The sequence below is a fragment of the Sturnira hondurensis genome, unplaced genomic scaffold (genome assembly GCF_014824575.4).
Source record: "Sturnira hondurensis isolate 20B ecotype Veracruz unplaced genomic scaffold, ASM1482457v3 Scaffold0001221, whole genome shotgun sequence".
Classification (NCBI taxonomy): Eukaryota; Metazoa; Chordata; class Mammalia; order Chiroptera; family Phyllostomidae; genus Sturnira; species Sturnira hondurensis.
Window position 1 is genome coordinate 5,680,239 of NW_028073852.1, and position 16,696 is coordinate 5,696,934.

Genomic DNA, 16,696 nt, shown 5'->3' on the forward strand with positions numbered 1-16,696 from the left:
CCCCGAGTAAAGAGTTCTTGTAACAGCCCACGGTCTCGTCTGAGTGGTGAGACACAGCGGGCCTGGCTAGTGTCCGGGTTTGGCTGCACAAACAGAAACCCCTTTGTGTCCATAAACGCAGTCCCAAGCCAGCATGTCTCAAATGGAAGCCCAAACCAGGTGGCCAGGCACGGGGGACTGGACCGCACCGTCCACCACTGCCATCCCACCGGGGAGCTGCCCACACTCCGCGGCGCTTCCTCTTCCTGTTTCCCGGACTGCTCGAACGTCAGGACACGCCTGAGTGGGCTGGCTGTGAAAGGTCCTGAACCCTGTCCACCCCCCAGAGGGGCTGCCAGCCCTGCAGCGAAGGTGCGGGAAGGGCTGGACTATACAAACACCCGCAGTGGGCAGAAGTCACTGACAGGATTTCATCAGTGATCACTTCTCTCAGGAACAGTCATCAACTCAGGTGCCAGCATCTCCCAGGGAACCAGAGAAAGAAAGGAAGGTACCAAGGGGATGAGCATGACCTTGGCATCACGGTGAGGGGGTGGACGGGGATCTCTGGAGAGTTTGGGGGAAGAAGTAAAGAGAGCTCCACTTGCGATCATCCGTCCACCAGAAGACTCCATCCCACTCATAACAACCTTGGAGGGTCTTCTAAGTTGTAAAACGCTCTGCGGGCTCCTGCCCCCTGAGAAGACTCCCTTGTGAGGACGAGCTCATCGCCACAGAGCCCTGACTGACGCTAAGTTCTAACCTAGCCCAGCAGGCCGGGACGCAGCCCAGAGTCAGGGTCCTGCAGGGCTTTCTAGGCGCTCCCACAGGCTCAGGGTGGTCTTCGACACACAGGGGCAGCCTGGCAGCTGAGGGGGTTGTGCATCTTGCACCTAGAGAGCACCGTGCGGAACGCCTGTCCCAATCTGTCCCCAGAGTGGCTCCAGCCACTGCCCGGCCTTGTACTGACAAGGCCCTCTCCTTCTGGTTGGTACCAGGAGGCCTGAAGGCGCGCACAGCCCAGCCCGGAGTGCAAACTGGGGGGAAGGAGAGCCTTGGCACTGGGAGCACGGAAAGGAACCGAGTGGGACACGCGCACCATGCGCTCGGTTAAATGTTTCACACAGGCTGGCTTCCGAGCCCAGAAGCCAGGAAGTGCCCATCGGTCTGCCCCAGGTGTGCTGCCCCTCCCCTCCGGGGAGGGGAGGGGAGAATTTCTAAGGACACCAAGAAGCCCGTCCTCCGGGAGTCCCCCCACTCCTTCTGTCCCCATGCCGATCCCCCCCGAAGTCTCAGCCTCTCAGCAGCAACTGGGGTTGGAGGAGGGGAGAGACAGAGAGGCTGAGAGCCTAAGCCCCTTCCCAACAGAGACGACTACATACCGTTCTGGTCTTCGGCACCGCACACTGAAAGGGAAGGAAAGAGGTGTCTGAATTTGCAAGCAGAGCCCCCAGCCACCCTGCCTCCATCGCTGGCCTCCACTGTCCCTGCTGGGAACCGGATGGCCAAGCACCCAGACAGACACCCGCCCTCCCTGCCGCCCACGCTGAGAACCACAGAAAGCTCCTGCTGGGGGTCTGGGCTGGTCTTAGAAAAGGGTCCCCACTGGCCTGGATGACCAAGGCTGCCAAGGAGGGACACCGTGCCCAGCACCCTCAGGCTGGAGCTCCGGTGGGGAAGAGGGAACGGCGTTCCAGCAGCCGGGGTGTCTGGCCGGGGCTCCTGGGTGGAGCTGTCTCCTACTCCCTACATACTCAGGATACCGGGGACACTCTGGGGACGACCCCAAAGGCAGGAGTGAGTCTGACCAGATGATGGGTCAGAGGTCCCTATCTGATGAATTTGAGCGACTGGGAGGGCAGAGCCTGACTCTGTGTCAGCATGTGAGGGGTGTAGGTGTTAACCCACAGGGAGAAAATGGGGAGGGGAGGGGAGCTGGGTTCTAAGGGAAATCCTTTCAGGGAATTCAGAGTTCAGAACAGCTAAACACCCTTCTCTGCTGCAGGACTCTCTGCCTTTACTAGCGTAGCATCCACCACGGACCAGTCAGAGCGGGACAGGACGGAAGGATTCTTCCCCGAACTCACTTGCCCACAGGCCCAGGTATCCAACTGGGCATCGCGTGAAAACGATGCTGCGGAGGAGGCGGTAGGGAAGGAGCAGAGGAGAAGCCCAAGCGCGGCCTGACACACCCTCTCCACACGGAGGGTGCGAGGTCCCCGCCCTCATCTCCTGCCTGTTTAAGCAGTTACTGTTGGAGGTTATGGTGAGCATGGTGGCGGTGACGCACGGTGGGAAAGGCCATGAACCTGACCAGGAGCTCCTCGAATCTGGGCTCCACAACAGAAGGGGCATGGATCACGCCTACTCCACGGGCTGCTCTGAAGATTCGCTGCCGAGCCCGGTCCCGGCACTCGACTCTGAGTGACGGCTGTTACTGGGGGCACAAAGGCGTGCGGTGGCTCCTCCCTTGGAAGATGCTGTCCCCCTCCGGAGAGTGAGCGCTTGGGGGTTCTGCGGGCTGCCGCCCAGACGGCCCCTCCTCACCCAGGTGCTGCAGGCCCTTCTGGTCCTTGTACAGCCGCGTGACCCTCTCCATCAGCTCCCACTTCTCGCAGCAGCCCTTGTAGTTGACGAAGTTGCGAGCCAGGATCTCTTTCAGCTGCCGCACAGTCAGGCCTTCGATGTCCTCCGGGTCGGTCAGGTCAGACAGAGACGCCCTCCGGCCCGGGATGGAGCTGTCCTCCGAGTCCACGGACTGAGAAGGCAAAGATGAGACCAGTGGGTTCAGCCGGAACTCCCCACGCTCTCTCCAAGCACCCCAAAGCACCCAGCACCCTGTACTTTCGATAACCCACCTCCAAAGTAGGAGTGGAGGCAGGGAGTCGCTGGCAGGGTGCTCTGCACTGCAAACAGACCCCAGTCTCCTCCTGACCCAGGTTCTGTGCTTGGGCACAGCCAGCCACAAACCGAGCAGTGGGCACCTGCTGGAGTCAGATGCCCCGATTCTGACTCCCAGCTCCTCCGAGTAATGCTCAAGAGGACCGGGCAGGCTGCACCCCACTCCGAGCCATCTGCCCCTCCACAGAGGAGAGGCAGCAGTCCCGGCACACGGGGTCCCCGTGAAGACTACACGGGGCAGCACAAGAATCCGAAAGCGTGCTGTTGGCCTTCCTCTCTTCAGTGCAGAGTTCTCCTTTCCCACGAAGGGGGAGACTTCCAGGCAAGCACCCCTCTGCAGGTAACCTTGACCACACTGGACTCGCCCCAGCAGGACCGAGCCCAAAACGCTCTCACCTCCCCTCCCCGATAACGGCTGCCGTGTGCTAGCAGCAGTGGAACAGCGAGACTCGCACGGCGGCACCAGGAGCCTGCGCTCGGGCAGCTCCCAGAACGTCTAGAGACTGGACACTACGGGCCACCAGGCGCCCCAGTCAACTCCGCACCGACGCACTAGCAGCTTCGAAAGAGCACTAACACTGAACCCCACCGACTGTCGTCACAGACCAGGTCTTCTCTCTGCGGAGTCTGCTGAGGCTCCCGACAGAAGCCTACGAACAGCAGTGGAATGGTCAAGGCAAAGAAAGGCACAGACCCGAGAGGCCCCACCTGGGTCTCGTCCTCAGCGGGCGCTCTGGCTGCGCTCTCCGGGTAGACGGGTTCTCCTTGATCCTGAGACGCATGGCCACTGGCCTGTGGGAAGAGAAAGTGCCATCACGTCCAGAAACGTCCTGGCGATCTGCACAGCACTGGCCTCTCCTGAGCCCACGCCATGTCCCCAGTGGCCTGCCGCCTCCCCCAGCACGCTGGGGTCCCGCACCGCAGCGGGACAAAGGCCGGCTCCCCAACACTGACTGTCAGGCAGAGGAGCGGCTCGAAGGGTCTCCACTCCGGAGCAAGGGTGCGTCCATTCTGCCGCCCACAGGACGGCATTCGCTTGCTCACTGCCGTCAATTGAGTCTCGGCTTGAACGCCCCACGTGACAGGAAGGTCAGGTGTCACTGCAGGAGACTCCCTCCGTCATTGAACTTTTTCCTTGACACTCACCCCAAGATGCCCTTCCTTTAACTTCCACCCACCATCCTCGGGCCTGCCCCCTGGACCAATGCCCACTATTTTCTTCCAAACTGCTTGCATCACGCCCTCCCTCCACACCCCACCTCCTCGGCTTCCTCACCTGGCGTGGCTGAATCGACGTTTCCAGTCCTTCACTGCCCATCCCCTCTCTCTGGCCTGTCACTGCTCTCATTCTGGAAATGTGCCCAGCCAGCGGGACACACTCTTAGTAAGAGCTGTCTTAAAACCTGGGTCCAAAATTTATTTTAAAGCATCTAAGGGTCTACTAGCCTCAGACGATACAAGACAAATGCCTGTGCTCTTTCTGCTTGCTCAGAACCGGGAGCCTCCGAAGCCCATCACCATTTAAGCCACAAATCCCCTAACCAGCCCCTCTCCACCCACTGCTCCCTCAAGGCAGAGGGCCTCCTGTGAGCCCAGAGCAGGGGCTGTCTGAGCTCACAGGCCTTTGCCAGGAGCCTCTGGAAGCACCAGTAAAGGGACAGCCTAGGAAACCAGCCACCCACTGGCCCAGCCCCTCCTCCCAGACTAGGGTGCATATATGGAGCTAATTAAGAAGAGGCAAGCAACTACAGTGCGAATGAAACGCAGAAATGGCCACCGCCCAGAAATGCCGAGTGAGTTGTTGCACAGCATGACAGGTACAGGGAGGCACCCAAAACAATGTCTCCAGAAACACCCCCGCTGCCCCTCAATTTTATGCAGGCGTGGCGAGGGCCTGGACTCACAGAAACCTGCAGAGCCTCACCTGCTCCTGAACAGATGGCTCTGTGCGTCCTTTTTCTCTCAGAAAGAGAGACTGGATCTCATGCTGCTCAGCTCGTTGCCTCTGCCCACTGGCTAAATCAAATTCTACAACTAGAAGCTGCCCACGGTTCCGCTTATTCCACACGTCCCCTCCCCTGGCAACCAGGGCACCCAAGGTAAAGGACGGAGCCCTGGCAGAGCCGGCCCTGCGAGAAGATTCGCATCCTGGGGGCAGCTCACTCGGGGAACCAGCAGGTGGCCTTGCCCAGGTTACTGAATTAACTTCCCCCATGTCTGTCCTTCTGGCTTGCAAAACGCAGATCTCACGAGAACGAGAAACGCCAGGGACCTGAAGGCCCTCTGAAAACATCGGTGATCAGAGGTGGGCCCAACCAGACCTAGTGCGGGCCGTGACCTGCGGTCTGAACACTTCTGGTCAACGACAGGAAGCTCAAAACCTCCTCTCAGTGAAAACCCACCTGAAGGTTCTTCAGGGAAAAGCACTTTCCTCAAGTTAGCCTCCTAGGTCCCCATAAACAGAGAGGAGCGCCCAACCAAGCAGAGGGAGGCGGTCACAGCAGGAGGAAGAACCTGTCCAGCAGACAGAGGCAGAGCTCAGGAGAGGGTTAAGCTCCAGGTGGGGCGAAGGCATGCTCGGGAGGACATGCGTTTCCTGCAGGTGAAGCTGGCGGCCACACTGGCCTTAGGCCCCAGGGCCCACCAGAGCCGGATCCGGGGCCCGGTCCTGGCAAAGGAGGCGGCACCAACAAGGGGCAGCAACGGTCCAGGTCTGTGGGCACCGCCGGCCCGAGTGCTGCGCCAGCCCCAAGCAGCTCGGAGCTCTTCGGACCTGACGTCACACCAGCCACCCCCCGACACCCTGGCAAGTACAAAAGTGGCCTGGCATTCCGAACCTCGCTTCATCGGGGGAGGCTCGCAGTTCACCCGGGGTGACCGAGAGCCAATGACAAAGTGAATGTGCAGACTGGCTGGACCTTCCATGTCCTAAGCCCACCGAGGCACTTACATAAGCACAAGCACAGGACACCACCGCTCCTCACACAGTGCCTAAGTGCCCTGGCCCCACTCCCACCCCTTAGTTGGCTTGTGCGTCTGCCTTCCCTCTGGGGCTTTCTCAGGGCGAGGCTATGCTCCCTCACCCGGTCCTTCCCGTGCCCAGTGCACAGTCCGGTCAGTGTGCTGCTGGCGGCTGACCCCTCTAGGCCCCACTGGGACGGCGACAGGAAGCTTAGCGTGCAGCACCGGGCTGACCACTGCCCTGCCCGGGGACTGGCAGGGAAGCAGTGTCCGTCCTCGTCTCAGTCACTGTGGTTCCCCACTCGCCCTGCTCCCCACATGGTGCTTTTCGCCCTATGTGCCTTGGGGTGGTTCCTAAGCAACCGAGTTCCCTACCTAGCCATGAAAGACCACCACAAAGGTGAGTAAGTGGGAGGGCGATTTGAGCAGAACCACATTTGGAGAGTTAACTGGGTTTTCTCGAAATATTTCTGGGCCCTGACTGGTGTGGCTCAGTTGGTTGGGCGTCATCCGGCAGCACAGGTCACTGGTTCAATTCCCAGTCAGGGTACAAGCCTGGGTTGCGGGTTCAGTTCAGGTCAGGACACTTGAGAGACAACCCATTATGTTTCTCTTTCTTTCTCCCTCCCTTCCCCACTCTCTAGAAATAAAATCTTTTTAAAAAATATTTCTGGAATGAGATTAAATTTTCAATGTCTGACTGGGATCTGTATGAATTCAACACAAACAGCCCTGGCCGAGTGGCTCAGTTCATTGGTGCATTGTCCCATGCACCACAAAAGGTTGTGGGTTCAAACCCCAGTCGGGGCACATACAGGAGACAACAGATCCATGTTCCTCTCTCACATCAGTGTCTCTCTTTCCCCTGACCCCTATCTCCCCATTCCTCTCTCTCTCTAAAATCAATAAACATATCCTGAGGTAAGGATTTAAAACAGCACAAGAAACCCTGGTCCCATGCATTGTCATCTCTGAAAAACGCCCAAACCTGAGGGTGAGGTCAAGAAAATAATCGCTTGTGCACACACATAAGACCCTGACGCTCCCAGCCCACCCCCCACAACGCAGGCGGGGGCACCGAGCCCTCAGACTGGCAGAGGCCTCGGAAGGGCCGTACCTGCCGGTGTTCCTGAGCCTGGGCCGCGGGGGCAGGCGCGGCCTGTGTGGGCGGAGGGGGGTGGCCGGGCGAGGTAGGAGGTATGGCGCTGGAGCGGAGCTGGCTCAGGAAGGCCTGCTGCTCGGGGGAGGCCGCGGGGAAGGCCGGGACACGAGTCCTGCCCTCCTGGGCGGTCACGGGCTGCTGGCCGAGCACCAAGAACACGAGCTCCTCCTTCTCCCGGCACGTTTCTGTCGAGATGTCATGGAGGTTGAGGTAGTCCCTCAGGTCCTTCACCTTCATCTTCATGAGCTCCTCCCGCTGAAAGGCCGTTGCTTGGAATCGTTGGCAGAGAAGGCAGAGGCGGGGCCCGTTCCCCACTTGGCTGGAACAGGTCGTGCAGAAGCTTTTCTTACAGTCCAGGCAGGTCTGCTGCTTAGAGCAAGAGGCAGAGGAAACCACGTGAGACCGTGAGAACAAGCCGGGGCGGGCCCACAGATGGCACTCGGAGGTGGCAGGCCCTCCGCGTGTCCCTGTACAGGACATGGCAGTGCCTACCCCACGTGAGGCTGTGTTTCTTTTACCCACAGAGAAATGGAGGCCATGAACTAAGACTGCCAGGTTTCGAATAAAAAGTCCCCATGCTTTTACTGTCTCCCTCCTCCCTGTCTTGTGGTGTCAGGGCGGGTGTACCCCCACCTCCCGTTTCCTCATCTGTAAAACGGGGCAGGTAAAGGTATGAGACAGTGCATTTAGCACATCGGACACGGAGTCCAGCCACAGCGAGTGTGACTGCTCTGGTTCCTGTCGCTGGCAAACGCGAGCTGGTGATGAGAGGCAGGGCTCTAGTCCGGGACTGTGACCCTGCGCCGCTGAAGCAAGCAAGCAAATGTGGAAAGGCTGCGGCGGCAGCTGCAGTACCAACTAAACTTACTGAGGGGCCACTGCGGGCCACAGCCATACCTAGCTTGTCTTTTTTAAAGATTTATTTATGTTCAGAGAGAGGAGAGGGAGGGGGAGAGAGGGAAACATCAATGTACAAGAGAAACACAGACCAGTTGCCTCTCGCATGCCCTTAACTGGGGACCTGGCCCACCACCCAGGTGGCCTGGCTGGGAATTGAACCAGCGATCTTTCGGTTTGCAGGCCAGCGCCAGGCCCACTGAGCCACACTACCCAGGGCCTAGCTTGTCATTTAATTCTCGAAGCAACAGCCACATAGGTACTCACGTACCTCCCTGCCTCACAGACCAACAGCCGAGGCCCAGAGCACTGTGCTGCATGGCAGGCAGCGAACAGCAGAGCTGGGATCCACGCGCGGGCTCTGTGGGGTTGAACACCCATGGGCGTGCTCCTTCCACCAGCCACACTGCCTGACTCGGTCCCGAGCAAGCTAACAGCGGTCCTGAGCCAAGGGCCTGGCTATCCATCTCCAACTCCCACCCCAGGAAGGCCCACTTGGAGGGCTGGGAATCCAGGGGTGCGGAAGAGCACATCCAAGGAGAACACTTAGAGCTACGGCAGGCCGTCTGAACACGGTTTCGGGAGCTCCTGTTTGTGGAAGCGCTGAGAGTCTCAGAGGGGCAGCAAGAGGGCCCGGCCAGCCCCCAGCAACACCCACATCTGCAGATGACACAGCACAGGATGCCTTTTGTCTTTCAAAGATTTTTATTTATTTGTTTTCAGAGAAAGGGGAAGAGAGGGAGAAAGAGAGGAGGAGAAACAGCGGTGTGAGAGAGAAGCTTCTATTGGTTGCCTCTCGCACGCCCCCAACCTGGGACACCTGGCCTGCAACCCCAGCATGTGCCCTGGACTGCGTCGAACCGGCGCCCAACCCACCGAGCCACACCAGTCAGGGCACAACACGCGACGTCTTGCTCAACTCACAGGAAGGAGTCCCTCAGCCTCTTGCTGCCCAGGCTGAGCAAGCACAGTGACCTCTGGCCACTCTGGCTGCAGCCAGAGCAGGTCACACTCCCGAAAGAGAGGTAATACCTGGACTCACTGGGATGACCCTGGAGGGCGCACCCACTAACCGTTTAAAGAGGCAGAAAACTTTTTGCCCTACAGCGACTTAGGTATTAACCTAAGTATTTTTGCTCCCTTGTTTCTAAGTATAGAAGCTACTCAAGCCCACGAGAATGCCGGCAAGACTCGGATTCTCGCAGTCAAAATCGTGGACCCTAGTGTGGGGCGGAACACAGGTCTGTGTCATTGCGCTGGTTGTACCTGGTTCTAAGTGTCCCTCACTGACACAGGAAAGGGGCACGGGCACGGTGCTCCCACCCGACCTTAAAAGAAGGCACTGCGAAGGACACACTCCCAGCCCCTCTCACTCTGCACAGCTGCGACCGGACAACGAAACGCTCGGGGACTGCCTTCCAAGTGCACAAGCTACACTGCACCACCACGGTCCTGGGACCAACTGCCACTCACGCCACTCAGGTAGGAAACAGGTGTTTGGGGGCTTGGGGGGTCATTCACACCTGAAGCCTTTCTGTTGGAAAGTAAGTGTTTAGGGGGACTGCTGGTGACATGAGGAGGCTCCAACGTCATAGCGCTGTGAGCCCTGACAGGGACCGTCACTTACGCCAGAGCAGTTTAACAAGGCCTCGCCTGATGCAACTGAAAAGCTCTGCGTCGCTCATCGCCGCAGCTCAACAAGGCCCCGATCCTTCTTCCAACTCGTGCAGTTTACTGGGTGCAAGATCGGAATGCAAAGACAGCAACCCAGCTTCCACGGCCCCCCATCCCCCAGCAGGGGCTCTCAAGTCAGCCTGCACCTGAAACGCATCTAAAGGAGAAAGGCAGGGCCCAAGGCTAAGGCCCAGTTTGCAGGGGCAAGAGAGAACAAAGGGAGAGGAGGACCAGCTGTCGACAGCCAGCAAACGTGGGCAGAATGAGCAGAGGAGCCCTGTGCGTACAGACTAGCAATCGGCGCAAACCCACTGAGCCACAAGGCAGCGTGAACGGCCAGTCAGTGGGGCTGGCCGGCCGGCATTAAATGCCAGAGCGCACACGTGTCCGGCATCAGAACAGCTGGCAGCGGCAGCTCAGGCGGGCGGCTGCTGTCCTCTCCGGCCCTTCTCCTGCTCCCAACCCCTCCCCACCCACTTCCTCACCCTGCCCCCCCACCCCGCTGAGGGGAAAGGGGCAGCCACAGGAGTGACACCGCATTCTGCCATGTATAAGGTGCACTTCCTTGCCCAAATTTTTGAGAGAAAACTAAGGATGTGCACTGTACATGGGTATAATGACTACACACCATGGGTGTGATAATGGGTATAAAACCCCGTGTGTAGTGCACACAAAAGCGCGGGTGGACACTATGCACGGCGAGCCCTGGCCGTGTCCTGGCTGAGGGAGCTGGTGCAAAATAGACAGCCTCCCAGGGCCCCAGGGTCCTCACCTGCGGAGTCAGGTGTTCAGTCGGTGTAAGGACTACTGGAAGCATCGCATGAGACAGCATCACCAAACCTTAGCACAAGGTGGCAAGCTCTCAAACGGGTGACACAGCCATCTTTATTCTCTGTCACCTTCGTTTCATCTCTGAGCTTTCACCAGGACCTGAGAACCAACCCCTGTCTTTCCGCTCCAGGATGGGAATTACCTCTTCCATGTCTCCGAACACAAACTCCTCCTCCTCCAGCCCAACTCAGGGGGCCGAACGCCAGCCCCCCTGCACAACCATCGGGGCTGCTGCTGAACCACAGGCAGGTACCTCCAAGACAGCTGGCTTGCAGCAAAAGCAGCCTGCCCCTCTCTGTGAGACAGGAAACTCTCAGAAGGCAGGAAACGCGTCTCACTTACGTCCTCTCCTCGCTCATTCCTGTTCTCCTCCGAAGGGAAATGAGCTCTTGAGAGATGCCAAGAACCCACTCGGTCTGCCTGTTCCCCCAAGTTTCCAACATGCTTCACGCGCCAGGCCCCCGCGCCCAGCTCACCAGCCCTGTCCTCTCTGCTCCTTCTCCTCCATTTCTACTCCACGGAGTGTAGCTGACATATTTTAAAGGCGGGAGGGGGGTCCACAATCACCTGCAGATACTGAGAAACTGTAGGTAAGTTGTGGGGGAGTCAGAAGTTGTCCACGGATTTATGACTGTGCAAGGTCAGCTGTGTGTCCACATCCATCAGTAACGTGGAGGCAACTACTGACCAAAAGAACCGAAAGTAGCTGTCTCTGATGGGAGCAGAATGAGAAAGGGGGTCCTACGATTGTAACAAACTTCATTGAACAACCTGACTCTGTGAGCTGTATACTTACATAACTGTAATAATTGTTTAAATTGTTCGAGAACAACCAGTTATACGACACGAGATTAAAAATAATAAGGTTCCAATACGCCCATCAGAGATTCACGCGGCTCATTTAAACGAGGGTGCTCTCTCCTCCTTCCTGCCAATTACTTCGCCACTTCTCCCAGCAGCTGTTCTGACCATTTCTCACTGTCTGTGGAAACATCAAGTTCTCTGGCATCCCAACAGAGTCTTCCCTTGACTGAGGAGTCCCTGAAACTACCACCTTATATAAAGGGAACAATCTCTTCATCTGTGAAATGGGAACGAATAATAGTACAGATTTCATAGGCTATTGTAAGGACCGAACAAAGATAAGGCATCTGAAATGCCAAGTTCAGTGCGAAGGATGTGCCAAGTACCCAGAAGCCCTCCTCCTATTTCATCTCAGATCCTTCTCCCCACCCACCGTCCCCATCACTGAGAAAACCGAGGACAGGTGGCACCCAGTCCCTTCTCCTCTCCACGTCAGTCTCAGTCTACAGACTACAGACTGCACTTTTCAGTCTCCCTGTAAAAGCAGGGGCACCTCTGCTGCCGAGCAGCCGCCCGCGGCCTGCCCGCCCGCCTGCCTGCAGCAGCCTCTCTGGCCGAGTCCCCACAGGGCCTGGGGTGGCCAAGTGAGTCACAAGCAAGCTCGGCCACATGCCCACCGCGGCTGTGCGGCAGTCAGGTGTGGGCAAAATACAGCCTACAGGGTATCTGTCCTGTAGGAGAGAGAGCTTGAGAGGCAGAGGCCTGGGTTTGAGTCCCGGCTCTGCCGTGTGGAACTGCGCCCCTGGGGTGCCACCTGAGCAGGAGGGCGAGCGAGCGAGCATTTCAACGTCTCTCACGCTATTTGTCAGGGACTTGGCACATGCAGTTTCTCTTTAACTATTAAACACTAAGCCTTATGTTTCTTATAAAACGGAAGTTCGGGACCTGTAAAACCTGCATCACAGAGTTATTGTGAGGATGAACTGAAACAGCTCTGAACTGCTTACAACAGTCCCTGGCATACAGCAGATGGTGTAAGAACGCTCTTCTCCTCCCAAACTTCCCATGATCACCACTTCAACGTCGCAGGCTGCGCTGCAGACCGCTCACCCCACAGGAGAGAGCAGAACGCTGGAGTTCCTCTGCGGGTCGCCCTGCCTGGCCAGAGAGCTCGCTGGCCCTGGGAGCTGACAGAGGGGCCGCACCCACCATCAGCACCCAGCTGGTAAGCTGCCTTCCTGCCCGCTGATCTGGGAAGCACAACCCGCACAGCGCATGAGCTCCAGTCTGCGGTGCCAGGGTCCTGATGGACCCGAGACGTCCTTGACACTGCAGCCAGGCCCTCGTGGCCGCAGTGGGCGCAGGCAGTAACACGGCGCTGCTGCACCATGGGCGCTGCATGGGACCCCCTGCGGCTTGCCTCCTCTCGCTCTCACAGAGCCCTGAGACGGGCCCGCCCATCGCGTCCCACTTTATAAACAGGAAGGCAAATGTCAGGGAAGGCTCCACAACACAGCCAGTCAGTGGCAAAGCTGGTATCTGAACTCAGGTCTAGCCAGCCCCAAATCTGTGCCCCAATGCGCTGACTTTGCTTGGTCAGTCTTTCCTTTACTGCTTTTGGGAAAGGGATGGGCCTGGGTTCCAGGCATTGATGAAGCAAAGGGAAGGCAGGGGGCAGAACAGGACGGCGAGTGAGGGGCCCGAGGGCCTGAGCCTGTGGCAGGCCGGGAAGCCAGCACTTACCTTCCGAGCCACGTTTGCGAAGTGGGCCCCACAGGCCTTGCAGCTTGGTTCTGCGCCTGTTGGAGAAGGGAAGGAGCTGTACCCGGGGTTGGAATAGGCCTGCGCCCGTGCCCCCTGGGGTGGTGGGGCCTCCTCAGGCTGTCCGTCCAGGCAGAACCAGTTGCAGCAGGTTGCCCACATGATAAAATCTGGTGAAGGGGAGGAGAGGAAGAAGGGTCAGAGTTAAAACATACCTCTACTACCACGCCCCAACTCCTGAGGGCATAGGTGCTCAGGGATGCGCAAACCCTTCCAGCCACCCCCTCAAGGTGGGGACTTGCTGGGCTGCAGGTTTCCTGCCACGTCCTCCACCACCACAGCTGCCTCTGCACGCAGGAGGCGACTGCAGACACGCCTCTGCCAGGACAGGCCGGGCTGCCCAGTGAGCACACTGCCTTTGAGAGGCTGCTGATCCCTGTTTGGGTTTAATCTGAGGTCTAACTTCAAATACAACCTTTTGCAAGTGGCCTAACATCCACTTTACTCAGGAACATGACCTGGTCCCTAGAGCTCAGACACGGAACTGTATCACACGCACACCGACCTCTCGAGGCAGTATTACCATTTCCTGTGAGGCAACCCGGGCTAAAAGAAGTCCAGGTCACACAGCTGATAACGATACAGAAAACCGAGATTTGGAAAACTCGGGTCTTCCGCGTCTGCACCTAATGCTCGTTTCCCTGGTGCTGGCCACGCCCCAGCCCGGTTTCCCCCCACCAGCCAACAGAGCCAGCTGCCCCCAGGTTTGTACCACAGCCCTGCGCGAAGCCCCATCACGGCGCCTCTGACCGCTGGCTGCGCCGAGAGCTCACCCGTTGTCTCCCACCACTGACCCTCGAACTTCCTGAGAGCAGTGACCACGTCCCACTCACGCCCGCACCCTACCTAGCAGCGTGGTGCACAAAGCAGATGCTCAACAAATAAAACTCAGCTTTCTTGCTGAATCAGTGCCTCTGTGAGTTTATTAGAAAGTGTGGGGTCATTATTCCCATTTTACACACCAAATACAAGTACTAGGGACAAGGGGACTGATTACTTTTTATTTTTATTTTAAAGATTTTATTTATTTATTCTTAGAGACAAGGAAGGGAAGGAGAGAAACATCAATGTGTAGTTGCCTCTTGCACACCCTCTACTGGGGACCCGGCCCACAACCCAGGCATGTGCCCTGACTGGGAATCAAACCAAGGACGCTTTGGGTTTGCAGCCCATGTTTAATCCACTGAGCTACACCAGCCAGAGCTGACTTTTTAAAATCACAAAACAAAGAGGAGCTAACCTTTCAAGTGTAAGAATAAAGATCACAAGACAGCCCACCAAAATGCCAAGCACTGCTGTGATAAAGTGTGTGCTTTCTCAGTACACCAAGGCGGTCCATGTGGACATTTTGAGCCCGAACTTGCTGTTTACAGAGATAATAAATGGAACAGTGTTTATTAATAATCAGGTCACACAAAAGAACGATACTTTTTGCTCTGCCTCCTGACTTGTTCAAAGTGCCTTTGTTAAATCACAATTCAAAGAGGTGATAAGCTTGAAGAAACTAAGAAGCCAACAGTTTCAACCTTGACTATTTTATAAAGGGAAAGAAAAAGAGGCTGAGCAGAGAGGAACCTTCTGGCTCACACAGGTATAACCTAGGGCTCTGACTACTACAGGGCCTTTTCAGCTTCCCAGCACCGCCTCCCAAGCACCTGTGATACAACCCATTCACTTTTGTAGGCAGGCCCCATTAACACCTGTGACCCCTGGAGAACAGGAACCACAACAGTCATACAGTACCCAGCAGGTAGGTGGCACACTAAGGACTAGTGAATGAATGAATGAATCACATACAATGTTTAAATCTCAACTACGCACACATCTGTTCCATTTCCTACACAAAAACATTTCTTGCCCTGGCTAGTGTGGCTCAATGGACTAAGCGCCAGCCTGCAAACTGAAAGGTCGCCGACTCGATTCCCAGTCGGGGCACATGCCTGGGCTGAGGGCCAGGTCCCAGGTTGGGGGCGTGTGAGAGGCAACTGAGCAATGTATCACTCTCACAGCAATATTTCTCTCCCTCTCTTTCTCCGTCACTTCCACTCTCTCTAAAAATAAATAAGATCTTAAAAAATTCTCTGTTACTATTTCTCGACTGAAGACTCTAAGTTTCCAGAATACAGGGGTATAATCTGCCTTACTTGCAATTAGCGGTTCCCACACAATGATGAAGAGCAGTCAGTTAAACGAGTTCTCTCTTGGTAACAGGTGACGACAGTGAGCAGCAGTCCCTGAAGGAGGGACTCTGCAGCTCTCGACAGCATCTGCCGAGACGAGCATCTGGAATAGTGCGGAATAACACCAGGCCCCTGTATCGGGTCTGAGTAAAACAGTTCCCAAGCCCTGCTTTACTACTTACGGGTTATGTTACCCACGTCCACCAAGTCATAACCTCTCTGTACTTCGTTCTCCTCCTCTGGACATCCCCTGGCCATGAAGCACTGAATAAACACTGGTTGTTGCTACTGGCATAACACCAACACCCTAACCACGGTTTCTCTGGCAGTGCGCAGGCAAAAAGCAAAACTAGGCGTTTCACCACAATTACCATTTGGCTTTCCGGGTTTGTCCCCAGGGCTCTGCAGGAATCAGCCGTCTGTGTCAACGCACTAAAGAGGCGGGAGGAAAGGAGGAAGAAACAGTCTTCCCAGGATCTTCCCAGGATAGATCTTCCCAGAATAGATCCCAGGGTCTCTGACATACACAACAGAGCAGACCGTGAATCAGTAAGTGGGATGACGCCCCCAGGAGCAGGCGTGTGCCTGCGTGCGAAGGCGGGGCACGGGTTAAGGTGCTGAGTTTTGTACCTGTGGGAGGTGCTGACTGTGTACAGGGCACACAGGGGTTTGGTCTCCGCTGATGACGAAGGCCTGGGAATCCTCAGCCTTCTGCAAGTATGTACACGCAGAGTGGGGCAGAAGACTGAGAGTCAGGGCAGAAGAGAGGCAGGCCCAGGAGAACCCTCGGGAAGACCTGATCCAGGGCACGCAGAGGGAAACGAACAAGCAGAACATAAAGATAGATGTTCAGAGGCGGGAAGCTGACAGTGTTAGGGGTTTCAAGAAATTATCCACGCTATCACATGACCCAGAGAGAACACAATAAAAAACTGGAAAATGCCCCACGGATCCAGTTTTAGGAAGACGTGGGTATGTTCTTTACTTGAGCAGTTTAGGAAAATAACCGTAAGTTGGAGAGTGAATGACAAGTGAGGATTTGCCAAGACTCTAAGGATAAAGTAATCTTTCAAGCAACTTTTGAATGTGAATGGGAGAGAAGGCGGAGTCGGAGAGGATCGGGGCCACTAAAACTGGAGAATGTGGACATACCTAAAGATGCAGGGGAAAACTCCACAGACTAAGAGACTGTAGAGGAAGGAAGCCAGCAACAAACAATGGGGCCAGGAGCGGAAGCAAAGTGACCCGGTGATCAGGGCGAAGTCTGGGCAGACCACTTCTGGGTGGGGGAAAGGTGGTCCCTCTCACCAGACCATGGGACAGGGGTGAAGAAAGATATAACCACAGACAAGCTCACAGCATTCACAGAGAAATGTGAAAGAACGAAACAAAAAGGAAAGGGGAGGCATTTAACCACAAGAAAATAACAAACTCCTCTACACGTTGCGACTGTTTCCTAAGAGAGAAAGCCCTCACACAAAGGGTG

At 56.5% G+C, this 16,696-nt stretch overlaps 1 protein-coding gene across 8 annotated transcripts in view; it reads right to left on the reverse strand.

The window, feature by feature from the left end:
• Positions 1-16,696, reverse strand: part of RFFL (ring finger and FYVE like domain containing E3 ubiquitin protein ligase) — a 62,784-nt gene that overhangs the window by 3,417 nt on the left and 42,671 nt on the right. For 4 of the 8 annotated variants that reach the window (XM_037066579.1, XM_037066617.1, XM_037066555.1 and 1 more), the window contains 5 exons: positions 12,953-13,140; positions 6,959-7,369; positions 3,589-3,672; positions 2,527-2,737; positions 1,362-1,385 (listed from right to left, as the gene is read on the reverse strand). In XM_037066579.1, the coding sequence (XP_036922474.1) occupies positions 1,362-1,385; positions 2,527-2,737; positions 3,589-3,672; positions 6,959-7,369; positions 12,953-13,132 (910 nt within the window). In that variant the 5' untranslated portion in view covers positions 13,133-13,140. Of the gene's footprint in view, positions 1-1,361; positions 1,386-2,526; positions 2,738-3,588; positions 3,673-6,958; positions 7,370-12,952; positions 13,151-15,581; positions 15,675-16,696 lie in introns of those variants that run through there. The other 4 variants (XM_037066573.1, XM_037066564.1, XM_037066598.1 and 1 more) reach the window with 3 other exon arrangements.